General features: G+C 50.8%; 1 protein-coding gene and 1 long non-coding RNA gene across 2 annotated transcripts; both read right to left on the reverse strand.

Annotated features, from left to right (window-relative positions):
• Positions 1-10,998: 10,998 nt before the first annotated feature.
• Positions 10,999-12,555, reverse strand: LOC131923428 (uncharacterized). Its single transcript, XR_009382614.1, has 2 exons — positions 12,442-12,555; positions 10,999-11,730 (listed from the first exon to the last, which is right to left on the reverse strand). It is a non-coding gene; the product is annotated as an uncharacterized LOC131923428 (long non-coding RNA).
• Positions 12,556-15,616: 3,061 nt separating this feature from the next.
• Wnt10a (Wnt family member 10A) lies at positions 15,617-27,365 on the reverse strand. The gene is made up of 4 exons (XM_059278473.1): positions 27,253-27,365; positions 26,018-26,280; positions 18,732-19,111; positions 15,617-16,693 (listed from the first exon to the last, which is right to left on the reverse strand). Exons 1-4 carry the CDS (start codon positions 27,363-27,365, stop codon positions 16,196-16,198), a joined length of 1,254 nt encoding a protein of 417 aa, XP_059134456.1. The 3' UTR covers positions 15,617-16,195.
• Between the last annotated feature and the right edge of the window lie 619 nt (positions 27,366-27,984).

Consider the following 27,984-nt stretch of genomic DNA (forward strand, 5'->3'; position numbering starts at 1 on the left):
CTCAGATCTGGTGTCACTTCAAAGGGATTGAATAGGGACATGACTGTCTGTCTTCTTTCCCCCCAAACAGTTATGTATTAGTGTCATTAAAATAACGTACAGGTTGGGGATTTAGCTCAGTGGTAGAGCGCTTGCCTAGCAAGCACAAGGCCCTGGGTTCAGTCCTCAGCTCCGGAAAATAAAAAAATAAAAAAATAAATAAATAAATAAAAATAAATAAATTTCGCCGGGCAGTGGTGGCGCACGCCTTTAATCCCAGCACTCGGGAGGCAGAGCCAGGCGGATCTCTGTGAGTTCGAGGCCAGCCTGGGCTACCAAGTGAGTTCCCGGAAAGGCACAAAGCTACACAGAGAAACCCTGTCTCGAAAAAAAAAATAAAATAAAAATAACATACAGAAAAGCATACAAATCTTAACCATGTCTAAGTTACAAAATGAACACAGTATGTATAACAATACCCATTCCCAGAGCCTTGTCATGTTCCCTTCTGGTCACTCCTCCCCCTGCAAGGGTCACCACTGTCTTGCCTTCTAATATAAATTTGTTCTGTCTGCTTTTGTAGGATTTACAAGGTCCCCCCGTGTGTGTCCTGCCCAGGGGAGTCCCCTTTCATGTGGACAGGACTGCTGCCTGGTCCTACCCACTTCAATATCACCTTCTGCCTCTCTGAGACTGTCCTCTGTTCTATGCTCCCCTCCTCCTGCCCCAGAGTTCATCTCTCCATTGGAGGTGAGAAAGCCTTTAAACATCTTATTCTCAGCTCATCTCTGGGGATGTACTAACGATAGCATGGCCATGCCCAGTCTCATGGGATCCCAAGTAAGGTTCTTCCATCTGCTATGTCCAGTGTGCCCCCTGACCCCGCCCCAGCAAGGCCTCATTCTCCTGTTGATGAGCTCTGGGGTCGGGGTAGGGGAGCTGCTGTTCCTGCCTACAGTCTGATGTTTGTTATGCTCTCCCAGCCTGCTACACATGACTGCTCAATCCAAGACCCTAAATACAAACATCCAAAAGATTCCTGATACCATGCAGCCTAAAGGACTTGGCTCAGGAATCTGGAAGTTGCACCAGGAGGAGGCAGTATTGCCTGACCTCTCCCCTCCAAAAAGGCTTTGTCGTGAAGTCCTGTTACACAGATACCATTAAACCCATGTGACGCCGATGAAAACAGGGCTCCCAGAAATTCTTCATAAATGTTGAGACCTTAGGAGTCCCACTTCATATAGACCTGAATGTCTGAGTGTAACCATTCCAGAGACTAACAAAGACCTTTCAGTATAACTGATCCTCCAAGGAATTTTAGGCTGAATATGGTGGTATATGTCTGTAACTTCAGTTCTCAAAAAACTGAGGCAGGAGAATTGAGAGTTTGTGGCTATCCTGGACTACATAGTGACCATGCTTTTGGAAAGAATTCTGGGAAAGATGAGCAGTATGACGAGGTGACTTATAGGTTAAAAGCACTGACTGCTCTTGCAGAGGACCTAGGTTCAATTCCCAGCACCTACATTATGGCTTACAATGTCTGTAACTCTAGTTCCAGGGGATCCTGTGTCCTCTTCTGGCCTACATTGGCACCAGGGACTCAAGTGGTATATATATACAGGCAAAACACCCTTATACATAAAGTATTTTTAATAAAAAAAAATTCCAGGAGAGGGACTGGTGAGAAGATTTAGTGGATAAAAGTGTTTGCTGCCCAGTGCAACAAGCCTGATGACTTGAGTTTGATGCCCAGAACCTACCTAAAGGTTGAAAGAGGGCTGGAGAGATGGCTCAGTGGTTAAGAGCACTGCCTGCTCCTCCAGAGGTCCTGAGTTCAATGCCCAGCAACCACATGGTGGCTCACAGCCATCTGTAGTGGGATATGATGCCCTCTTCTGGTGTGCAGGCATACATACAGATAGAGCACTCTTATACATAAAATATATAAATCTTTAAAAATAAATAAATAAATGAGTAAATAAATAAAATAAAGGTTGAAAGAATCAACTCCACAAAGTTGTTCTGTGACCTACACACACACACAGAGAGAGAGAGAGAGAGAGAGAGAGAGAGAGAGAGAGAGAGAGAGAGAGAGAGGCAGAGATAATAAAAATTCTTATTAAAAAAGTTCTGGGAAACAGCTGATTTTATTCCATATAGCAGGTGCACATAGAAAGGTCCATAAAAGTTATTTTGTCCCAGGTCATGGGGGTAGTGAGAAATAAAATGAATCCAACCCCATCGCCTCATAGACAGACCACAAAGCCTAGAATCAGCCGGGATCCAAACAGAGGAGACCATACGGCGGGGAGAAGCATGGTTCATAGGGGACCAGCATTGGAGAAGAGTCGCTGAAGGAACTGAGACGGGAAGGGACAGCTCAGGGAACGACACACAGTCGGACTTCAGGGGAACACGGTGTGCAAGAGAGAAAAGTGAAAATAATAGTGGCAGCTGGTGGAGGAGCCCAATGGCGTGCTCCAGAGCCTGCGTGTGGATGCGCAGTGGGGTCTTTAGCGTCTCAGCATCTGAGCCTCGACTCTGTGCCCGACTATGCGCCAGAGAATTCTTAGTGTGCCCCTTCGGGGACATCAGATCCTCGCTCCCTTGATCCTTGACAGGAAGGTCACAGTCAAACCAGTGCTCCCCCTCCGGACCCTGGATCTTTACAAAGTGACTCACACAGTCATCAAACTTGATAATTCACCTCAGAGGCAGAAGCAGCCTGTGTCGGGGCTGTAGTAGCTGTCTGAGGGGCAGCCCTCAGAGCCCAACTGCTGCAGCCCCCTTACCCAGTCTCCTCCTGAGACAGAACTTGGTTGAAGTTTCAGGTGCCTGATATTTTTCAGCTCCTACCTACTTCTCAAGATTGATTTTGTTTTTAAGACAGAGTCTCATCCATCCCAACCTAACCCAGGATCACCTTGAACTTCTGATCCTCCTACCTCTGCCTCCCAAGTCCTGCCTGGTATTACAGACATGCACCGTGGTACACAGTTTTATGTGGTGTTAAGGATCAGGCCCATGGCTTCAGGTGTGCTGGGCAAGCACTCTGCCAACTGAATTACAGCTCTAGCCTCCAAGCCTGATCCAAGGCTTCCCATCAGTTCTGGGAGTTACTCAATATCACCCAGGAAACTCTTCTTCCTTGTAAGTGATCAGAGTCCATTTCTGTTGTCTGCAGTGAAAAGCCTCAGTTAGTATAGGGACCTATCGAAAGCATCAGTGAGAGGAAATGGCATGCGCGTTATGGAAGACAAAAATAGAGAGTTCTAAGGGGGGTGGACTGAAGAGGGAGAAAAGGAAGAGGCAGTCATGATGTGTGAGAGGTGTGGAGAGCATTGACCCTGTGAGGAGGATGACCGTGGATGTAAACATGGAAAGGGAAAAGTAGGAGAGTCCAAGTCGACAGCAACTTTGAGACTGGATAAGCAGGAAGATGATGTTGAAAAGAAAAAGAACTCATTTACAGAGAACTGGCTTGAAGGAGACAGGCATTCATTTATTCAGCAAATTAGGTGTCTGTTGTATACCATGGACTGAGAGGCACTAAAAAAAAGCAGTGGGGAAAAGAAAGGACTCAGTTCTTTGATGAACAAATACACACCTATGTAGCTAGAGTTTTCCTGCCTGGCCCACAGTCAGGACAAATCTCTGACACCCGCCAGTCCCACAGCCACTCAGACCCAACCAAGTAAACAGAGAGACTTATATTTACAAACTGTATGGCTGTGGCAGGCTTCTTGCTAACTGTTCTTACAGCTTAAATTAATCCATTTCTATTAATCTATACCTTGCCACATGGCTCGTGGCTTACCGGCATCTTCACATGCGGCTTGTCATGGTGGCGGCTGGCAGTGTGTCTCTGACTCAGCCTTCCACTTCCCAGCTTTATTCTCCTCCTTGTCCCGCCTATACTTTCTGCCTAGCCAATGGCCAATCAGTGTTTTATTTATTGACTAATCAGCAACACATTTGCCATACAGAACATCCCACAGCACACCTAAATAATGAATCTGCTTTAATAAAGTTTGCTTTGGAGTACTATACACCCACCACAATACATCTGGCTGGCGGGGAGAATTTAAAAAAGATCTAAGGAAGGACAGCTGGCCCAAAGACAGAGATTAGCAGTCATTCCCATAGATGCTCATGTGGTGATATTTTATTTGTGCTCTAATAAATAAAGTTTGCCTGGAGATCGGAGGAAAAAGGCAGCCATTATAAGTAAACACAAAAGTCAGGCAATGTTAGCACACGCCTTTAATCCTATCAGTTGGGAGGCAGGGATCTGTCTGTATCTATGTGAGTTCAAGGCCACATTGGGAACAGAGCCAGGTGTGGTGGCACACATTCCAACACTAGTTAAACCATGGAGGTCTGGAGGTCTGTATAGACAGGAAGTGACAGAGGTGGGCAGGAAGAGGAAGTGATGTAGTTGGACAGAGTGAGCAAATCAGATGGTGGAACAGTAAGGCATATAGGCATGGATAAACAGAAAGTATCTTACTTTAGGAAGCTGCGGAGTTGGTGAGGTGAGGTTAGCATGTAGCTGTTCCTATTCCTCTGATCTCTCTCAGGTTTTCACCCCTATACCTGGCTCCATGTTTTCTATTAATAAGACCATTTAGAAATTCGTCTACATGCTCATTTTATTCATTCACTTATTCAACCATATTTACTGAGCATCTACTATGTTCTCAATTCCATTCCTCAAATTAGAAGCACAAAACCTACACACACACACACACACAGAGAGAGAGAGAGAGACAGAGAGAGAGAGACAGAGAGAGACAGACAGAGAGAGACAGAGAGAGAGACAGAGAGAGACAGAGAGAGAGAGAGAGAGAAAGAGAGAGAGAGAGAGAGAGCACAAAAGGGAGTCTGAGCTTTTGTGCAGTTTTTGACATAGAGAGATGAGGCAAGTCAGTAAGCAATAGACTGTGGTGGATTTGATGTGAACTGTCAGCAAAATGAAGGCCTCTATGAATCCAGGGATTTTTCAGTACAAAGACCTGGAAGAGTGGATGTCACTTACCAAAGGAAAAGGACTAAAGAATTTCCCTAAAGCTCCAAAGGGAGTGGAATTGTTTTCAGCCTTTGCCTCCTTTCTTTTTGAATCATTTTGTTCAAACATCAGAACATTGGAGGGACCAAGCGATGCTCGGCATCCATGTGATGGGCAAAGGGAACCATGGGAAGCCCAAGGTGGAGGAAGATAATGTCTGCAAGGGGAGTGGATGAAGTGGAGGCCTCAAGAAGAGAGGAAGACATACAAAAGGGAAAAAGGATAAATGGAAGACAAATTGTGTTTTATGAGTGGGTTAAAGGTGAAGCCGTCATTTTCTACACTGACATGTCTGTCAATGATAATCGATAGATTGTGTTGGTGGGTAGATGATAGATTGACAGACACAGAGATGGTTGTTTGTATAATAAAACATATTGCCTAACACTGTCCACGGAGACGTCTGGGAGCAGTGATACTCCAAGAATAATGAGCTTATCTAGAATGCAAATATCAGTTTCTACATTTCATCTTCCATCAAGACAAATAAAGGTTACTTGTCAAAATGACCGGTGTCAGGGCTGGGGCGGAGAAAATACCAGGCCATAAAATAAGGAAGTGCTCAATGAATTTACTGAGACAGAAACTAACTCGGCCGCTGGATCAAATCTAGGGAATTTGAAGCATCGGAATAAATAATGGGGCACTGAGGGAAAGATTCAACATCTGCAGTATTGTTGCCAAAGACACATAACCCACATCTAATCATGAAGAAACAACAGACAATCCACATGGAGGAATGTTCTACAATACAATGGGTCTGTAATGTTCTAAATTGTCCCGGTCATGAAAGTAAAGCTTTGTAATTGTGTCAGATGGAAGGACACTGGGAAGACAGAATTCAGTGTGATGAATAATTCTGGACTAAATCCTTTTGTTACAAAGGATAGCATTGTCCCAAATGGCTAATAAGGGCTGGGAGTTGGGCAGCATTGATGCAGCTATGCTAATTTCCTTATTGGGAGCATCACATTGGGTTAGAAGGAGAATGTCTATTTGTAGAACACATACATATCGAAAGTACTAGGGTAATAGGGTCACATGTGGGCAACTTACATCCAAAGCATTAGGGATAATAGGATTGCATGGGGGCAACTTACTCGTATGGTTCAGCAAAGGAGAGCATTCTCCACGACTGTTCTAACATTTCTGTACCTTTCAGATGGTTTCCATGTAGGTCAGTAGTAGAGTACTTGGCTAGCTAGCATCTGTGAAATTCTGCATTCAATCCCCAGTATCTAGTGAATGCAGGCAGGCAACAAAGGAGCAAACATTCATGAGACAGAGAAGAGTGAGAGGAAAATCAGGCAGAATGACATCCAAAAACATCTTTTTGGGGTCACAAGAGAGGACAGTTGATGCTCATTGGTGCAGAGACTGAGGAGGGTGAAGAAGAAGAATGTATTAGGCTTTTTCTGTATTGTTCATTGTGGCAGTATCTTCATACATGGCTTGCAATGGAACATAATAATTATATCGTCCCACCCACAGAGGACACTGGGTATATACAGAATCAAGGACTATCTTAGTTAGGGTTTTATTGCTGTGAAAAGGCACCATGACCACGGCAACTCTTAAAGGAAAATATTTCATTGGAACTGGCTTACAGTTTAGAGGTTTAGTCCATTATGGCCATGGCTGGAAGCATGATGGCATATAGGCAGCAGACATAGTGCTGGAGAGGTAGCCAAGAGTTCTATAACCAGATCCACATGCAGCATGAAAAGAGAGACACTGGAATTAGCTTAAGCTTCCGAAGCCTCAAAGCCACCCACAATGACACACTTTCTCTATCTAACAAGGCCATGCCTCCAATATGAGTTGGGAGGGGGAGCACATTTTATTCAAACCACCATAAGGACCCTTCTAACAACCTGTTGGTTTCAATTTCTCTGAGACTGGACACTTGTTTCCATTACAAATGATTAGGATTAATTTTTTTTCTTTTTAAATTTTTGCTGGGCACAGTGGCGCATACCTTTAATCCCAGCAGTAGGGAGGCAGGGGCAGGTGAATCTTTGAGTTCAAGGCCAGCTTGATCTACAGAGTGAGTTCTGGGATAGCCAGGGATACACAGAGAAACCCTGTTTTACACACACACACACACACACACACACACACACACACTTAGATTTACTTATTTTGTAAGTAGTTTGACTCATGTATGTGTGTGTACCATGTGCATGCCTGGGGTCCACAGAGGCTGAAAAAGAGTGTCAGATCACCTGGAACGGGAGTTACAAATGGTTGTGAACCATTATGTGGGTTCTGGGAACTGAACCCAGATCCTCTGAAAGAGCAGTCAGTGTTCTTAACTGCCGAGCCAACTTTCCAGTCCCACAAACTTTTGGATTATTAAAAGAAAACCCAAATAGCATAACCATACTAGTTCTTTTGTTTGTTTGTTTGCTTGTTTTTCAGTATAGGGTTTCTCTGTGTAACAACCCTGGCTGTCCTGGAACTCCTATGTAGACCAGGCTGGCCTCGAACGTCTGCCTATTTCCAGATAGTGCTTGGATTAAAGGCATGTGCCACCACCGCCTGCCAGGCCAATCATACTGGTTCTTATTGGAAGGTCAGGTCTCCCAATTCCTAATTTTACAAGGACTCTTTCCAAAATTTGGCATATTTTAATAACACAATGTGGGGCTGGGGAGATAGCTCAGTGGTTAGGAGCAGGTACTGCTTTTCCAGAGGACCTGGGTTTGGGTCCCAGCACCCCTGTCCGGCAGTTCACAACTGCCTCTAACTCCAGCTTCTGGGAAATGATGCCCTTTTCTGGCTGCATAGGCCACACACATACAGATATAGTGGCACATTAAGCTGTGTGGTGGATTTAGCCTTTGCTAGTACAAAACAAAAAAAAAGGTTTCTGGGCTACATGCTACTTTGGTAAAAGTGTAGACCCACTATTTCTGAGAGTTACGGCTCCCATAGCCGGCGGAAAGCGGACCACCGCCATGTTGGGAAGCTGAAGTGGGCGGAGCCAGCAGCCACTGCGCCATTTCAGGCTTAGAAGGCTGCAGTTTAAAAGGAACAATGGCAACAGAAAGCCCCTTCCTTCTGGAGTATGTAGAAGGTGTGGTAAGGGAAAACACTGGACCAACGAATGTAGATCAACAAGGGACAGACAGGGTAATCCTTTGCCTCAGTCTTCGGGAAACTCCCAGAGGGGCCTCATGCAGGCCCCAATAGCAAATCCAGTTCAAACCTTTCCTGCAGTCGTAGAGGAAACCCCTACCCAAAGCAATTAAATAACCAAATACCTATTGGAATAAGTCATGCTGGTCAGGATGATGAAACAGATAGAATAGAAAATTCAGGAGCAAATATAAAGAAAATTTTTTGGCAAACTTTTATTAATGAACAAAGACCAAAATTATCGATAAAAATAAATGGTGTTTTGTTGTCTGGTCTGGTAGACACAGGTGCGGACATTACCATAATTGCACCAGAATTTTGGCATCCAACTTGGCCTCTTCAGGAGGTAAATGTTCAACTGCTAGGAATTGGGACATTATCTCAGGTGAAACAGAGTGCAAGATGGCTCGAGTGTATAGGTCCAGAAGGACAGAGAGGAAAATTGAAACCATATGTAGCTAACATAGCTATGAACTTGTGGGGTCGAGACTTGTTGCAACAATGGAATACTCAGATTAACATCCCTCCAATCTCAGAAACAAATCATAAATTAGCACATGTTTCTGAGAGAAATATTAGAAGGCATTATTCTGAGTGGTCACCAGCCATCCATATTATACAAGAACAGGGCACAACAACTGATGATCTTCCAAAGACACCAACAGCTCTACCTTTAAAATGGTTAACAGATAAGCCTGTATGGGTCCAGCAATGGCCTTTAACAACAGAGAAACTCCAGGCTTTAGAAGAGCTGGTAGAAGAACAGTTAAATGCTCAGCATATTGAGGAATCAACCAGCCCTTGGAATTCTCCTGTATTTGTTATTAAAAAGAAATCTGGTAAATGGAGAATGGTAACAGACCTTAGAGCAATTAACAAAGTAATTCAGCCAATGGGCTCTCTACAATCTGGAATTCCTCTGCCTACTCTGTTACCAAAAGGATGGCCTCTCATAGTTATTGATTTAAAAGACTGTTTCTTTTCAATACCGTTACAAGAAAAAGACAGAGAAAGATTTGCTTTCACAGTGCCTACTTATAATAATTCTCAACCGGTTAAAAGATTTCAATGGAGGGTCCTCCCACAGGGAATGTTGAATAGCCCAACTCTGTGCCAATATTTTGTACAACAGCCATTGGAAGTGATACGTAAAAAATTTCCTAAATCTATAATTTATCATTATATGGATGATATTTTACTAGCTGACTCAAATGCAGATACTTTAGAAAGAATATTTGAAGACGTAAAGAAAATTTTGCCTTGCTGGGGATTACAAATTGCTCCTGAAAAGATACAAAGAGGAGATTCTATTAATTATTTAGGATATAAAATAGAGCTACAAAAAATTAGACCCCAAAAGGTGCAAATTAGGAGAGATAGACTACAGACTCTTAATGACTTTCAAAGATTATTTGGAAATATTTCTCATCTACGAACTATTGTTGGGGTAAAAAATGATGAACTGCATAATTTGTTCAAAACCTTAGAAGGTGACCACTGAACTTTGCTTGACAAAGTGGTCCTTCAGGTTCCTGCTTTGCAGAGAAAACTGCCAGACATTCTACAGGACACAGAGAAAAGTGAATAAGAGACTCTAGGCCTGTGGGCTGAAGACAGATGCCCCAACTTTACAAGAGAACTTTGAATGACTGTCCAGGCTGCCAGCTGTCTCTGTCTACCCTACAAGACTCCTAAAAGTTGCTTATATCCTTCTCCATTTCTCAGGTAGTAGTATATCCTTCTGAGGTCTTTGATGTGGTTAAAGACTAGATACTTACAATTTTCCTTAGTTATAATAAAAGATAAATTAGATATAAAACCTTAAACTTACAAATATAAGATAGATAGGATCTCTTCTTTAATATTGTAACTGTAATTCTTGCTTGATAATTGTTTTGTTACATGTAATTTTACTATGTTAAAGTTAAAACCTTCCTTTTTAAGAAAAGAAAAGGGGAAGTGCTGTGGGATGGTCTGTATGTCAAGTGTGTTGCTGATTGGTCAGTAAATAAATCACTGATTGGCCATTGGCTAGGCAGGAAGTATAGGCGGGACAAGGAAAAGAATTCTGGGAAGTGGAAGGCGGAGAGGGAGACACTGCCAGCCGCCATCAGGACAAGGAAGATGTAAAGTATCGGTAAGCCACAAGCCACGTGGCAAAGTAAAGATTAATAGAAATGGGCTAAATATAAGAGTAAGAGCTAGACAATAACAGGCCTGAGCTAATGGCCAAGCAGTTTAAATAATGTAAGAGTCTGTGTGTTTATTTTATAAGTGGGCTCTGGGACTGGCGGGACTTGGTGGCGGGAGCTGGAGAGAAATTCTCAAGCAACAGATAACTTTTTTTTTTAATTTTAATCCCCTCCTTGTTTTTTTTTTTTAAAACAAGGTCTCTCTATGTAGCCTTGGCTGGCCTAGGTTACATAGCTATTTAGACCAGCCAGCCTCGAACTCAGAGATATCTACCTGCCTCTGCCTCTAGAGTGTTTTAAACCTTTTCAAATATATATATATATATATATATATATATATATATATATATATATATATATATAATGTGATTTTGACTTTTGGACCAAAACGTGAACAAATTTTAAACCACCTATAATCCCTAATGCAAAATAATTCAGGCTCTTGGATGCCTGTTGGATTTTCTTACATTGAAGACAGACCCTGCCCTGTGCTTTTTGTTAATGTATCCTTCCCCAGTATAGAACAAATACTAAATCAGACACTAAATATTTATTCTTCAACCACCTCATTTTAAAGGACACAACAAGGAATTCTATTGAGCAAATGTGTGGTTATTTATGTAACAGTGTTCTTTATTTAGGACTTTCACGTTCAGCACTGAGTGATCGTGGGGCGTGGAAGGACAGGTCTCAGAACCTGAAGTCAGAGCTTGTGACCTTGTGAGATAAGGAGAAGCTTGGTCCTGGACTGGGTTTTAGGCACACGTGCATGCAGAAGAGAGGATTGGCAAGATCGATTGGGACAGGCAGAAAGCTAAGGGCCCTCACAGTACGATTTTGAGCTACGCGAGTCAGAGGGTGGAGGTTTTCCGCAAGCAAAGGATACCGAATGAGTGGACCCGAGACCCTTGGATCGAGAGCGAAACCCTGGACCCTCTGCCGCAGAGGCGCACGACACAGCACCTGGTGCGTCACTACTCAGCACCAACAGAGGGCGCCGTGTCCTCAGTAGTTTGTGGTGGGTGGTTCCCAGCTGCCGGCCAGATGTGAGTAGTCGGACTGCGGGAGGCGCGAAGCTTTACTCGAGCCCCGCAGGGAAGAGCAGGAAGGAACGGCAGGAGACTGGGTGGTGGCCGAACGCTCCAATGTCTATCCTCTGCAGACTCCCTGGTTGCTTTCCTTCGCCGAACAGAAAAGGGGAACCCTCTTGCCCAAAGGGGGCGTCGTTTTGTGCCTTCCACAAAACACCGGTTACTTCCTGGCGGCTGCCCTGTGGTTGGTTCAGCAAGACCAAGCTGGGTCCATCGGTCAGGGCGTGGGGCCAGGAGAGACCCACGCGGCCGCCTGCGGCGGAAAAAAAGAATAAGCCTTAAGGGCCTTGAACTTTTTGAGTACACACAGCCTTGAACCCCAGACGTTGCAACACACACACACACACACACACACACACACACACACACACACACACAAGGCTGCAGCCTGAAGCCCCAGATAAGGACTCTGGAGGTCAAGGACACCCCCAGGACCCCACCCTCTTCTTGATTTGCCGGCTGTTCCCAGCCCCAGCCTCTCCCCGGGTCTTCGAGGTAATCCTGCTGGGCAAAGCTGTAATTGACAGCGGACTGGGCCAGGCAGAGGCTGGGGTGGGTGGCACTGGGGCGGGCGAGGGGCTTAATTTCAGGGCAGTGGCTAGCAGCATGAGCTTCAATGCTACTCGAAGTGGAGTGGGAGAGGCCTCTTAGTTCCACAGGCCTGACATGGAACAGTCAAAGGGGGTTTTGGTCAGTTATTGGAAGTCCTTTCCCTGGAAACGGAGGCCGGGAACCCCAAGAAGGGTGCAGGAGGAGGAGAGGGACACCTCAGAAGAACTGGAGTAGGGGAGAGAACAGATTCCAAACTCCCCCGCCCCAACCTCAGAAACCCTGGTTCATCTTGTCCGAGACTCCTCCCTTGTTCTGACCATCCTCTGCTCCCCTTTCTGCCGCCCCCGTCACCCCCCTTCTCGTGTCCCCAGGGCGCTCCCACCCTGGGGAAGAATGTGCCCTCCTAGCTCACCCTTGCCATGGTAACGGCACACCCCCACCCCCGCGCACCACAGCAGCGGGGCCTGGCCCCGCTGGCGGCGGGAAGGGGGGTGGGTACCTCCCAGGCCCGCGGACACACCTCGGCTGCCCTGGTTGCCACAGCAACCGGGGGCGTTGCGAAGTGCGCAGTCGCGAACCAGCAAAGGGTTGTCTTCGGTACCCCTTACTCTTCTAATTCACCAGCAAAGGACTCTGGACTGGATCCAAAGAGGGATCCTGGGGGTGTTCCAGGTTCCGTCCTCAGTCACTCAGAAAGAAAAGGCAGCCCAAGGGTCCCAGAGAGTCTGGCACCTGGAAAGGGATCTCCCTGTCGCCAGCCTGTCCCCCTCCCCCAGCAGAACCCAAGGCGGGCGCTGGTAGCAGGAAGCTGAGGAAGGACCGGGAGGTACGCAGGCCCCACAGTGGAGCTGTGATTACAGGGACCTGTCCCTCCCGCCCCCGGCTCCCACTCTCATTAAGTCATTTTTTCCCCTGTTGGAAAGTCCCCGTGCCTTGAGCGCAAGGGATGGGGCGACCGCAGGCAGCTGCCGGCAACCACATGAGAAGGGGGTGGGGAGGGAGGAGGAGGGCTGAAACTGGGGTCTGGCCACTCTCCAGAGTGGAAGGCCCCCTGCCAGAGGCTAGCTGGGGGCACTAATTCAGAGAATGGAGAGAGAGGGGGAGCTCCTGAGTGACGGTCAGCCTTGACCTTGCTCCTCACCTAGGTACTCTGCAGCTGGCAAGTCCATCTTTGAATGCCCTTCCCCTTTAGGTCCCCTTGGGCGACCGGAGAGCCTGATGCGTGGGTTCCCATCACACTCCAGCGGGCTGTTTCTCCCTGACCTGTAACCCCAGCACTGTGCCCCGTCAGTCCACCAGACTCATTTGCTGTTAGTTCGCTACCTCCCTCTTTTGGGGACGGTAGACGCCACTAAGTTCTGCCCTCGCAGAAATAACCAAAGTATTCCTCAGGTCAAAGACAAGGGCGGTCTTTTCATCCTTGGAATGAGCCCTGGTTACTTTCTGTTCACATTCCAAATGTCACCTCTGGTGATTTCCAAGTTCTCCAGGCCACCTTCACCCTAAGCTTGTGCTCCTTTCAGCCCATCTCCAATTATTTCCGACCAGCATCTCATTCCCACTGTACCTTCAGCTAGTGTACATAAGTCCAGTATCTTCCCACCTCCATCACCTTTACACCTCCCCTTAAGGAGTCCCTTAGGGCACTCTGCTATTATAGGGCCCAGCCTTGGTCCCAGGACTCTGCTTCTGGTCCAGACCAGTGAGGCTGGGTGGTAACTTAGGAGAAAATAACTTTGTCCCTTTCCCAACTTTTCGGGTCATACTAGCATATATCAAACCACGGACTCTGCCCCCCTGGAACTCAGAAAGAAAAGGCAGTGTCCCGTCCTCTGTCCCATTCTGCCAGGCTCTCACTCCAGACAACGTGTTCTACAGTATGCTGCTTCCATTTGATTCCCAAACTCCATCCTATAATGCTCATTTCCAGTCTCCCTCCCCCAAGCTCTGAAAGGCAGAGGACAAGGTCAAGGCTAACGCTGTAGTGGTTTCTGCTGGGCTTGGGACTATGCTTCCATCCTTCAATTTCCCCAGCACATCTCTCTTCCTCCCTAGGCTGGGAGGGGAAAGGGGGGAACCCAGCCCCTGTAGTTCTCTCCAGGATGAACAAGAAGAAAGGAATGAGGCAGGTGTGTCTGTCTGCTCCTCCTCCCCCAGAGACACTCACCCACCCGCCTGTAGGGCTTTTTTTTGGGGGGGGGGAATGGGTCGAGAAACCCTGTTCTCCACCGAGGCAGTACAACTGGGTGCTTGAGAGGTCCTGATGCCTTAGGCATGCCTGGGAGCTGCCGAAACAGAGCAGTTAGAGGACAGTTGATGAGAACTATCTAGTGGGCCCATTCTTCCATCTGGAGGGCCAACAGAGGTGCATGTTCCAGAGTCACCCCCACAAGGGATGAGGGCAAGGAAATATGGGAGGGGTCCCGTGCAAACTGGCCTTTGGAACAAGACTTTGTCTCTGCTTGGTTTGACAAGATGGATGCCATCAGATGATCATTGGAGGCATCCAGCAAGGTCACTGACTGTTGAACAGTGGGCCTGGATATGGTAAACTTGCTCTGCCTGCGATCCTTAGGGTCTGTTCTAGAAAATGATCAGACTTGAGCCAAAGTGAATACAAGCATGAACGCAAATTCCAGCTCAACAGTGTCCTGGTGGAAGTATAAAATCAGGGAGGGGTTTTAACCTGCTAAGTGACACCTTAAGCTGTGACTCTGGGGCGGGGGTGGGGGTGGATGGGGGTGGGGGGGTTCAGGAAGGCTGCCTACCCACCCCCAGCTTTCCTGCCTGGACTCCAGAGCCCAGCTCCAGACGGTGAGTGTGTCACCCTCCCCCACCACCCTATTCCCAGCCGCACCTCCTGGCCCCACCTGCTCCCTGGGGCGCTAGGCTGGGTTGAGCTGGGTCTTGCCCAGGATTACTCTTCTCAGAGTGCCTCCTGTCTCTGCTGTCGGTTGCTGCTGGGCACAGCCACTCGTCCTGGCTTGTGGCAAAGGGCTCGGGTACAAAGTGGGCGGTTAGAGTTCTGACTGAGGGCTCTGGATCCCTGGATCCCGGTCCCCTTCTGGACATCCCTGCCGCTGTCATCCAATCCAGGCTTCAGCTGGGTACTAGCTGTAGTACCCATAACCTGCTTTCTGCCTACCATTTTGTCTCCATTTCAGCCAGATCCCCGAAGATGTGGGAATCAGAGTACAACTGCTTAAGACTGCTTCCTTACTCTCTGCAGATTCTTCTTAAAGAAAACCCCGTTCCTACCCCAGCTGCCCCAACCTCCGATCTCTCCCACCAGCCCTTGATTTCTACTCTCCAAACGCAGAGGCTGCTCGGCTGCTCCTCCAACAGGTGGAGTCTCTCTCCCCTCGGAGCTTCGGGTTTCTGTAGCCTGTCTGGAAAGCCCTTCCCTGTCTATGTACGACTCTTTCTCCCTTTGCAGGTCTCAGCATGTATATCACAACTCAGAAGTCTCCCTGGCAGATAGTTTTAGCGGAAAGGGCTCCGTTCCGCACAAATCAGTGTATACCCAGTGCCCTGGTCAGTTTCCCCCATAGCCCATAGCACTGCCTGAAATAATCTTGTTTGTGTGTTTACTGGTTTATTGTCCACTTCCCTTAGTAAGCCTGTAAACTCCAGAAGGCTTCTCTTTCCCCAGAGAGTGCCACAAAGAGAGTGCAAAATAAATATCTGTTAAATGAATGGTAGGAGCAGAAGCCTTCGCAGGAGAGTATCTGGGGGCCTTTGTAGAATCGCTTCAGCCTGATTATGTCTGTTTCTTCATTTTAGTCTTCTTTAGTCTTCTTCCGTCCGCCCGGTACCCATCAGCTTCAGTGCACTGCCTGCTGCTCCTGGGGAAGGGGAGAAAAGATGACAGGAGATAGGCCTGCCAGGCTGGGCTGTTTTGGTGACATGTCCTAGGGTGTGGGGCAGTCTCCAACATCACTCCCAGCTGTCCGAACTAGGAGCCTGAGCCGGAAGAGGGGAACCCACAGAGTGGGTGTCAGTCGGGTCTAGACTGTCTGCTGATTGCAGATCCTGAGAGCAGGAAGAGCCAACCACCTCTCTCAGGAGCCAAAGGATGCTGCTGCCTGGCCGAGACAGTCGCTAGCAGCAGAAGCCAGGCGCCAGGTGGCGAACCTTTCCTGAGACCCAGAGGAACCCGGGCCCGCTCACTTGCAGACGCTGACCCACTCGGTGATTCGGCATTCTTCGCAGACCACGAAGCAGCACCAGTGGAAACGGCAGTGGCAGCGCTCACTGCGCGTCTGGCGCAGGATGTTGTGGCCGCGGCCACAGCACATGCTGCCGCAGCCGTCCGGGCCGGAGCTGCTCTTGTTGCACAGGCGGCCCACAGTGCCCGCCGAGTCCAGGCGAGGCTCGCGCTCACAGAAGTCGGGCGATTTCTCGAAGTAGACCAGGTCGGAGTGGCTGGCCCTTCGGCGCAGCCCTGGAGTGCCGGGAGCTGGAGAGGGTGCCCCCGCGGGGCCGGGCTCCAGCTGGCCACCGTTGCGGTTGTGCGGCCGGATGAGCGTGGCGCGGTGGAAGCGGTTGCGCAGCAGCGCCCCCACGGCACGAAACTCCGGCGTCACCTGCCAGCACGTCTTGAGCTGGCAGCTGCCTGAGGTGCCATGGCACTTGCACTTTCGCCGCATGTTCTCCATCACCGCCTGCAGAGGGAGGCACCGAGAGGGGGTGAGGCTGGCAGCCAGCGTCCCAGCCCTCCTCCGGCCACAGGCTGGAAACCGGCTCCCATTGTACAGAAGCAAATACTGAGGTCTGAATCTGGGCCTGAGAACTTGTTCAGGCTCTTCTGCAGCCCTCCCACCCACCTCCCATCTGGCTAGACCCTGGGGGGGAATTCCCCCCTTCAAGCTCCTTCCTTCCTCGACAGCCTTTCTAGCAACTGCAAGGGGGCCCTTTGGGCTTGGGGGCTCTTGCTTCCTGAGCCCCGGGGATCCTAAATCTTCAGGGAAATTCCCTCTCCTTTCCCTGGAGCAAGGAGACGCCTGCTCACCTACATCCCAACCCCAAAGCCCTTGGCGTCCCTCCAGGTGGTGAGAAGGGCCCCCTTCCACCGCCACCCAGCCTCCAGCTGTGCCCTGCAGCTCTTTGCGGGGGGGGGGAGGGGGAGGGGAACCAGGTGTGGGGAGAGGACAGGAGCTAAGGAGATATCCCCCTCCCGTTGTATCAACTCGAGCTTACTCTCTTCATACTGAGTGACAACAGGTGCCAAAGCATTCCCTGAATGCAGAACAGAACCCAGAGAGCCAAATTGTCAGCCCTGTGGGAGCAGATGAGTTCCCCGGGAAGCCTACTGGCCACTCACTCAGCGCTCAACGTCTTCTTCAATCTCCTCCCAAAGAACCCCTTAGTGTTACCCTCATAGGCACCCCCCTGGGAATTGTCCTCCATGTTCACCACCACCACCACTACCCCACCACCCCACCACCACCACCCCACCCCTGCTTCAAATACTTCTAAGGAAAGCAAAGATCTGGGGGTCTTCAAAACTGCTCAAGAAGGCCACAAGCAAGGGAGTCTCTTGCTCTGGGTATTGAAGGGCTTCACAGCCCACATGTATAGCCTGTAGTATCAGCACCACGTGGGAACCGCCCCCCTCCCCAGATTCCAACCCCCCCTCCCAAGCTTCCTTAGGCCAACAGCTCCAGAACATCTGCTTCCCACGGGCTGCAGCCATTAATTAACCACTTTAACAAGGACAAGGAGGAGGCCCTGTTGGTCTGGGTTGGGGTGGTATCAGGAGCTTGGGAAAGGAGCCCCATGCACAGGGCATGGCAGGGTGGGAGCCGGATGGGACCTGAGGGTAAAACATGCCTCAGTTCACCCTCACCCTGAGCCAAGGTGGAAATTGCTGAATCAGCTCTAGAGAGGGCTGATGCACCTGGAGTGGGCTAAGAGGCCAAGAGGAAAGGAGCGGATAGTGAAAGGAAGCCAGGAACTGGGCTGAGCAGACGGGAAGGGTCAAGAGGAGATATGAGCTCCATTGACTGCGGATGGAGCCAGCCTCTGTCACTTCTCCAGCTCAGGCAAGTTTCTCCATCATTCCGTGCCTTGGTTTCCAGATCTGAGCACATACTTACTAAGAGTGTTGACATTATAGGTAAGTAGTAGGTAGGCTGATAGCTCAGGACAAATGCATAGTAAGGTGTGACAAATTCAATCTAGTGTCCTTTTCCTCCCTTCGGTGTTTGTGTGTGTCTGTGTGTATTATCATTGGTGGTGTCACTTTTACCCGAAGGAACTTTAAGGTAGTGTGAGCATTCCAGAAAAAGGAGAAAGGAGGTAGGACGCTAAAACAGAGGTCCTAACAGAGGTCCTCAGTCGACAGGAACCCCCTACTGGGAGACTGAACAGAAAGCTCAAGACTGGCGATGTTCTGGCTCTACAGGGGAGGGGATTGTGGCAGCCCAGGTCCTGAATGCCAGCCTACACCTTTCTCTGTTGGTCATCAGAGAAAACGGGAGGAGCAAGTTGTTGCGCATGGGGCTGTTTCAGCTCTATTTCCCAGGTCCACTGCGATGCTCCAGCGCACAGTAGGAGGTCCCCACAGCATTTTTCCTGGCTGAATTAAGAAAGGGCTGTGAGGTTACTGAACTGGGAAGACAGGGTGATTTCTAGAAGGAGGAGCTACCCGGAGTGGATGCGGAGCCTGCTTAGCAGTGGAGCAGTGACCGTGAATCTCACCTGCCTGCCAACACGGTTGTTGTGGAGTCTCATGCGTGCGTGAATGTCTCTGTGAGGCTCCCGGGAGTCCAGAAAGTCCTTGGAGAAGCGTTCTCCGAAGCCCACATCCGGGCTGCAGCCACCCCACTCCCAGGAGTCCTGCAGGCCTGGGCTGGCAGGGGGCAGAGCAGGGTGTTCTGGGACCCCGTGGCTCAGGCCCTTACCGCGCTGCAGCGCGTCCAGCTGCAGGCGGTGCAGCTTCCGACGGAAGGCTTCTTCGTCCCCACGCCTGGAGGCGTCGCAACCGCAAGCCTGTAGTTTACCCAAGGCGCATGCATTGGACACTGCGTGCACCACTCCGGCAGCTGCTATGGCGTAGGCGAAAGCACTCTCTCGAAAACCTGTGGCAAGAGGTTAGAGAGATGTCTCAGCGGTTAAGAGCACTGGCTGCTCTTCTAAAGGACCCGTGTTCAAATCCCAGCACCCACAGGCAGTTTGCAATTGTCTGAACTCCAGTTCCTCGGGGATCTGACACCTTCACACAGACATACATGCAAGCAAAATACCAATGCACATAAGATAAAAATAAATCATTAAGGAAAAAGAAAACCTGTGGCAAGACACTAGGAAAACACGGTAGGAACGGCTGGGGATACAGTTGGATGTAGACGGCTTACTAGTATGCTGTGAGATTCAAAGGGGGTGTAGGGGGGATGGGGGGCAGGAATTACACGCCCTTCTCTTTTTCATTAACACCTCCTTAGCAAGCTTGGAATGTGTATGTCTAGATCTTTCCTCCAGGGCAGAAAATGCCTGGCAAACACATTCTTTTTCAGATCAGGAACTCCATCTATTACCTTTCACGGTGATATCTGTAATTTTAAAATAGCCTGGAGAAAGAGAGTGAAGTTTAACCCGAAGAGTACATTACAAGCGATGGAATGCCAAACCCCGGGAGATGCCAGTGGGCAGCAGGCTAAGATCATCTACCCCAGACTGCGGGCTGCTGTGTGCTCACTTTAGGCTGAGCCTGGACCTTTTCCTCCCTGGTGGTTTTCACCCTGGTCCACAGAACATGGCTGAAAGAAGTGAGTACCCTCTCATATTCCAGCCAGCCTGCCTACTTTCTGTCTTGGGTCTGCTGGTACCTTCTGAAGGAAGCGTGGTGCAGGTGAACCCAGTGTCCTAAGTGGCATCTGGCATGTAGCAGGCAGGGTTGCTAACTGAGTGGGAAGACAGATTCTGCTTCTCATTAGAGGCTTAGGAGGCAAAGAACTCTCTCTGATTGAGACACTCACAGGGCCCGGGGGATGTGCTAACCTGGCCCAGTGCCTGTTTGTCCTGTTTTCCTCTTGGGTACCCCAGCCTGAGCCACCTCCTGAGAGGGCCCTGGACCTCTACCAGGAGAGGCCTACTCAAAGAGGTAGGTCCAGCTCTTGGACCTGCAGGCTACTCCTTGCTTATTCTCCATTGAGAAAGTACTAGCTAGAATCAGCTTTTAGTACAAGCCTGTACCTAAACTCTGGACCCTGGAGACAGCAGGCAATGAGAGAAGCCGGAAGAACTGCCTTCACAAAGTGAAGAATCCATCTATGCCATAGACCCCTGTGGAAGAAACTCAGAATGTGTCAGGAGGGTGATGGCCTTGGAGGATACCAGAGGTTCAGAGAAACAGGATCCTCCCACTCCAGCCTCAAAGACTGGGAGGACACATTCTCAGAGAGGCTTTACAAGCTCTAAAGAGCTATCTAGGACTAGAAAGAACTCCTAGCTCATTCCTGTCCCACACCGCAAAGCTATCACCTCTTCTTGCCCAGACAAATGATAAGAAAGATTTCATGGGTGTTTTAGCAGCTAAGATCTGATTTCTGCAATCATATTACCAGGGTTTCGAATCTTGGGCCTTCTACTGACCAGGTGTTAATAACGGTATGACCTTGGCCAAGAAACTTAATCTTTTTGTGCCTCAGTTTCCTTCTCTGCAAACAAGTGTTATCTAGCTAGCTGTTGCTCCAGGAATTGAAGGGGTTATTAAATTTAAAGTACTTGGACTGGTGTCATACTCATAGCAAGTACTGCATAAACATTGCTGTTATTATTAAGGCGTTCGTGCAATTCTGCTACTTTTTTTTTTTTTACATCATTGTTTTTTGTTTCATCCTGATCAAAGACAGAGCCTAGCAGCTCATGACCCATGTCTAGAACAAACCATTTGGATTGGTGGATGCCTACAAAGCAGATTCATTTCTCTTTCTAGCTCATGACATCCTAGTAACATTTTTCTTTTTTTATAAGGGGCATAGCTAGGACCAGACAGGAGGGGATGAAGATTGATCTGCAGCCTTCAAAGGGGATCTTGGAACTTGGCACAAGCTTCAGGGGAGCAGAAACTGCTGTGAGCTGGTGGAGCCTAAGGGTAAAGGGTAGACCCAAAACTCCAGGACATGCACCCTGCATTTATCCCCCGCCTTTTATCTTTGGAGCTCTAAGCATGCCTCTTACGGCTGGGAGAGAGTCATCAGCCTGTCTGTTTTAGGACACATGACAATACTCAGACCTCCAGAGGCAGCCTAGACCTCAACACCACCCCCTCAAAACACGAACCACCACACACACACACACACACACACACACACACACACACACACAATGCAGACTTGGAAATCCCAAAGCCACAGAGGCTATGGAGCTGAGCAAGGCCCCCACTTAGCTCTTTTTCACCTCCCAGGGCCAACAATTTTCTGCTGAGGGACATGGGCTCCAACTGAGTCTTCCTGCTGAGAAAGAAACCCAGATATCCCAATTTCCAGTTCCTATGACTCTATGCAGTCTTGGCATCAAGTCCATAGAGGTATTCAGGGGCAACTACATCTTCAAGGTTTTGCCATGGTGAAGACAGGCACGGAAGAATCTGGAAAAATGTAACTCACAACCTTAGAGAACTCTGTACCCCATGCAACTCAAGATGCCTTCCTACTACATGTTTCTGACAGCTGTCACAGCCACGTGTGGAGGTGACCAGGGCATGCATGGTCACTTTTTGCTCTAAGCATCCATGCTCAGAGAAGTCCTGCCCACTGGGTCTGCCCCAGCTCCCATTCAGGGCCCCAGTTTCGGTCTTGGCCCCAACCGTCTGGGCAGATGTAGGCCCTGTGCCATCTGGCCAGCTGGAGGGGGAAAAGGGTGGGGCCATGGCCAGCTGGGCTGCCCGGAGCGGGGAGGGGGGGGGCTTGTTAAGATGCACAATTAGCCGCCCTGCCTTTGATCTGGGACAGAGACTGCCAGCATCTAAGTGGAGTCAGCTGCTACTATAGGCCGCAGCCAACGGCCAGGAAGGGGGCTGGGGGAGTAGGCTTGGAGGACAGGGGAGTATGAAGAGAAGATGATTTAAGGGCCAGTGGGAACAAGGAGGGGCCAGGGAAGCTTAAGCTCTGCCCATTCAAGTCAAAGAGGGAGGAGGGGGGGGAGAATAGAGGTCTGGTCCCCATTCACTCCTTGCAAATCATCTATGCATGCTCCTAAGCCTGGGGTGGGAGAGAGAGAGAGAGAGAGAGAGAGAGAGAGAGAGAGAGAGAGAGAGAGAGAGAGAGGTGCATATGGGAACAGTTAGGCATGATACAGAGTGGATGTGTTATAAGCATAGGTGTGTGTGTGTTCTTCACTTCTTGGAGTACTTGGAGTATACTCTCAATGCTCCAGCTCACCTCTGGGCATGGTAGGCATTGACCTGGTAGTTTGGGGTACAGTATAAAAGAGGGTTGGGCAGGAGCTCTAAAGTCAGGTGGACTGCGTAGAGTCCTGGCTCTCCTGCTCATTTATAAACTGTGTGACTAATAACAAATTACCCAACCTCTCTTAGCTTCATTTGTAAAGATAATAATAGTACCTACCAAGTGGGGACCATTTGAGGACCCTAAAACATGGATACCGTGTTTTAGTACAATGCCCACCACATACTACGTGCTTAAGACATGTTGGCTAATTTATTGTGATGTCATCAAAATACTAGGGCTTTAGATGACCCTGAGATATGATTATCTGTGCCTCAGTTTCCCTATCTAAGTGCCACTGCATTCCCCAACCCCTGGATGCCTGCTCTGAAAACCATATTCTCTGAAACAATGGAGAAAGAAGGAGCAAGCTAGTGCTACTCTAACTGCTGATTTTTCCTGGGCTGGGATCCTGGCTTGCTGGAGGATGTCAGGCCCCTTCTTTACATTCATTCCGAATGTGGCTGAGTAGGGCTAGCAGCACCTAACAGTGGCAGCTCCCTGGACCGGCTTTGTGAGTCTACCACACTCTCCTCTAGTCTCTCTCTGATCTCTCACTCCTGGCTCACTAGGACTTAAGCCCAGGCCCTTTGAACCTCTTTCCTCAAATCTCCTTGTCCTCACCTCCTGAGGGACTGATGGAGGGTTCTCTGTTCATCCCCTAACAGGTGTTATGGCCAGCTCCCGGGCAGGCAGTCATCAACCTGTCTGGGTTCACAGTACAAGATGCTGAGGGTACCAGTGCCCTTGTCACTTAGGTCACTACTGCCCTTAGGGCTGGGCAAAGAAGCTAGCATGATTTTAGGGCCCTCTCACGGCTTTTTCCCCCCTCACTCTGCCAAGCCCCTTGGAGACTCCTGTGCCTGTCCCCATTTGCCCTGTGGACTGCTGCAGCTCTCTTTGGTTAGGTAAAGCCTGGTTGTATTCCTGAGCACTCCCCTTCGTACCTTTTACCCTCCCCACTTCCTCAGACCCATCTGTCCAGTTCAGTCTCTCTTTGGGAAGGTTTCAGGAGAATAGTGTGGTAGTAACAGAACTGCCATAGGGAAACCTAAGGAACCCCCACTTACCCTCAGCAGTCCTTGAAATTAATTATGGCAGAATATGTTTTAAAAGAACTTTCCTTGGCAGCCTGGATCAGAAGGGTCAGCCCCTGATAGTACACTGTGTGTGTGTGTGTGTGTGTGTGTGTGTGTGTGTGTGTGTGTGTGTGCAGAGCCAGATCCACAGGCTCCACAACGATCAGGATGAGATAGAGGAAGGAATTAGATAGCCAGGGGCTGGCCTCCACCAAGAGTTGCCTGCTGGGATTTAAATTCAGTGAGTCCTGGCGAAGAGGGCCTAGAAAGGGACCCGGAAATGAGCCCAAAGGAGCTAGATATGAGGGCAGGCTTGGTGGCAGTGGGGAGGCAAAGGGGGTTGGGAGGATGGTAATTGTCTTTCCAAAAGCCCAGAGCCGTCCCCACTAAGAAGGGAGAGGTAGAAATGAGGTGTTGCAACGGATTGTGGGGGGGGGGGGCAGAAGCCACTGAGGTAGGGCGGGGTTCCTAGGCCTAAGGAGAGAACCCAGCCCCACTGGCTGGCGGAGTCCTGGAGCCACAGTCCCGCCCCCTCTCAGCACTAGGTGCCGCCCCGCCCTGGCTAGCCCTGGCAAGTCTCCCCCTCCACCCCCAACCTCTCTCCCCACCGTCCCCCCAGCTCACCTCCCGCTTATTAAACTGCAGGTGAACCCAGAGCACCTGGCCCCGCGCCAAACCCGCGCGTCTCCAAACTCGCCCCTAACCTCCAAAGACCCCACGTCCTTCACCGGGTGGCAGTGGCCTGATTGGAACCCCATCAGGACGCCTGGATTCAGGCTAGAGATCATCAGGACTTGGTGAGGGGGGGAGGGGTGCATTGAGGCCAGGGAGAGGACTTAAAGAGTTAGCCCAGGTTCGGCAGGGGAAAGACCCTCAAAGCCAGTGTGCAGAAGTTAAGGCTGGAGCTCAGGAGGAAATGCAGCTGTGGGGGAAGGGTAGGTGACCTAGCAACCCCCCGGAGTGGCAGAGGGTGGCTCGGAGGCGGTGAGCACCGGTCTGGCCCAGCTGGAGCCTGGAAGATGCTGAGACCTGTCTGCCACTTGGTGTCAGCGAGCGCGGGCGGTGAGGAGTGGGTGGTGGGGTGTCGTGCAGAGGGAGTGGAGCAGGCCTGCGGGCAGGGGATCCCTTGCAGCCGTGCCCCCCACACCCCAACTGTCGGGAAGGGATGATCTGACGGTGCGGGGCTAGAGGGATGCGAGCGCGGGGCAAGGTGTGTGTGTGTAGGGGGGGTGTGCTCTCAGAGAGCGGCGCGGAGCAGTCTGCTGCGGCCCGCGGGGATTAGTTCGCGGCTGCATGCCGCCACACGCGTCGGGCTGGGCTCGGCCGGGTAGAAACAGCGCCCGAGGCGCGCGGGGGAGGCAGGAGGGAGCGCGCAGGGGCGGGGCAGCGGCCTGGGGCTGAGCAGGGGGAGGCTGAGGTGTCCCCTAACTTGGGGGCCCAAGGAGTGCAAGCACGGGTCCTACTGAAAGGGAAAACAACCCTGATTAGGTTCTTTCTGCAGTTGGGACACATTGAAGCCCAGGTCCCCGCAGAAGCCCTAGGCATTAAGGCCATGGCCCTCCTCCTCCAGTACCAACTAGACTCGCTACCAGGGCTACCAGGTCTCCTTGTTGTCCTGACAAACAGCTGAGAGGAGAAACTATATCCAGCTAGACAAACCCAAGCTGCAATCTTTGCCCCAGAGACCTGACTCAAGGCCTCGGCTAGGAGGTCAGTGAGAGTTGAAGCAAGTGGCGCGGAGAAAGTACCTGCCACCCACAGCTTAACCGTTCTAGGGAGTGTCTAGGTGGGCCTGGGTTATCCAGAAGTTGGGGACAGAGAACAGGCAGTGCTGTGGCTCCTCGGAGCACCGAGGGAAACCGATTGACAAGGCTGTTTGGCTTGCGGTGGGGGGGGGGGGGGGGCTGGGGGGTGGCCAGGGACCGGGGCCCACTGCTCACAAGCAGGCACACACCCAATGCTCTGGTTCAGAGAGGTTTTTGGGGAGGGGGACAGTGAGGAGGAGACACAGACCCAGCCACAGCAGGCAGGGCCTCTGCAGGAGTCCAGACCACTCACCTGGCCAGGCTTCTCTGCTTGCCTTGTGTGGTGCAGGGAGTTCTCACTCTCTCTTCCCCTACACTTCTCTCCTCACAGGGTCTCCAACCTTACTTACTCAGCAGAGGGTAAATAGAGGAAGGTGTCAGGGATATTTTCTGAGTCTGAAGCATGAGGTATGGAACAGAGGGGATACAGTCTAGTGGTCAGGCATGGAGTCTGCCACCCTCAGTCAGAGACGCTTCCGGCCCATGTTTCTGCCCCCACTCCGGATACTTTCCTGAGACCAGAAAGAACATGGCTTGCAGAATACAGGGGTGTGAGGAGATGCCACCTTGAGCGTTCATTAGGGATAGCTAGCAGGTTCTGGGGTACAGGTCCCGAATGGGAAGGACAAGAGTTTAGAATGGGGAGCAGCTACCTCTACTGAAGATGGGACTCTCGTAGGGGACTTTGTTCCGAGTCTCCAGGCTGGAACAGTTCCAGCGCTGGTCCCGGAACTGATGCTGGCACTCGTGGATGGCGATCTGGATGCCCTGGATAGCAGAGGCGGCCACGTCAGGGTGACGCACGCACACCTCCATCTGCCGCCGGCTCAGGCCGGGCAATGTCAGGCACACTGTGTTGGCGTTGAGCACAGGCTCTGGGGGTAGGCGGAGGCCCAGGATGTCGTTGGGTGCTGACCTGCAGGCATACGGGGTGGGGTGGATAAGCGTTTTGTGGGAGACTGTGAGGGCCTGTTTAATAACACACATTCTGTCCCACAGGCCATAATCACTCTACCCCAACCCCTGGTTCTTAAGGTTGGGCCCAGGAATACATGCCTTTCCTCATCCACTCCAACACAATCCACCCAGCTGCACACCCATGAAGGTAAATACATGAACTCTGTATTTTACAAGTTCATCCCCAAGCACATATGCCTCAAAGGGTGCCCCAGGAGTCTACCCCAAAGCCAGCCTTCAGCAACCAGCATTTCTTCCGACATGTTTCTGCACACATAATGGAGGAAGCAGAAACCCAGAGCACTTACCACTGACACACTTCCTCAGACAGTTACAAACACACACAGAGAGACACACATTCACACATACATTGTCCTAACATACATTGGCCCATAAGCTCTTATAGTTACACTATATTTATGAAAACTGCTGGTTGCCGGACCTAGCTTATGAGAACACACACACACACACACACACACACACACACACACACACTGACTTTCAGCATCAGTCTCTCACTTGACCCCACCTGAGATGGGGAAACCCCCTTCTACCCCTCTTTCCTGCTCCTGTCTGGGATGATCCAAAAGGGGGAAGGAGGCAGTTTGAACTTATTCTTGGAGTGGGGGTGCATTGCCCCCAGGGTGGAAAGAACTCGTAGCTGGCACTTATTCCCAAATACCCACCTCCGGACCTAGCTACCATCACCCACCTGGGCACTGCCCTGTCTCCCTGGACTGCCCATATCCTGTCACCAGTCCAACCTCTTCCTTGCAGGTAGCTCACTAACTTTGATTGGACACCACTACTTTTCGGTGACCCTGTCTCCCCGCTCACTCCAGGGTCCCTTCCCCAGCAAGAGCACCCGGAGCGGAGCGGCCCCCGGGGGTCCTAGCTCTCCAAGAGGGCGGAGCATGAGGTGAGGGCTCACCTGGGCACAGCGGCAGCCAGCAGCAGTAGGAAGAACAGGAGCGCCCAGAGCTCAGGCCGCGGCTGGGGCCGGGGTGGGAGCCGCAGCCAGGGGTGAGGGTGGGCGCTGCCCATGGCGCGCGGGCCTTGACAGGCCAGGAGTGGGGGGCTCACAGCCCGGTGGGACTGGCGAGCCAGGGTCGCCGGCGCATGATCGGCAGGGGTGGGGCGGCTGCGACACACAGCTCCTACTCAGGTCACGGCTCCCGCAGCAGACGGCGCCCGCCTCCCCGCTCCATGGGGCAGCGCCCCCGGGCACCGCCCTCGGGGGGGTGGATGGGGAGCGGGCGAACCCGGCACCTCCTGGCACTGGGGTCCAGGGAATTTCCCGAGGCCCCCTTGCGACAACTCCTGGTTTCTCTAGAGGGTAAGGGGGGGCCCCGGAGGTGCAGCGGGCTGGGGACTCGAGGCCGAGGTGCTGGGGAGCCCCCCCCCCCAGCGCCGCGCTGCGAGCCTGCGCTTCTGAGAGTGTGCAAGGCGGGCGCGGTGGGGGCGGTACTGTCTGGCCCAGCCCCACCGCCTGGAGAGTGAGGGACTGTCCTGGCTCCAGGAGCTCTGCCCCCCCCACCCCCATGTAGTGTCTAAGGGTTCTACCCCAAGTGACGTCACGACAGGGGGTGGCGTGCTCGTGTCCCGAGGCCACTGAGTCCGTGGTGTGTGTGTAGTGGGGGGGGGGGGGAGGGCGCGTGCAGAG

Source organism: Peromyscus eremicus, chromosome 13 (assembly GCF_949786415.1).
Source record: "Peromyscus eremicus chromosome 13, PerEre_H2_v1, whole genome shotgun sequence".
Classification (NCBI taxonomy): Eukaryota; Metazoa; Chordata; class Mammalia; order Rodentia; family Cricetidae; genus Peromyscus; species Peromyscus eremicus.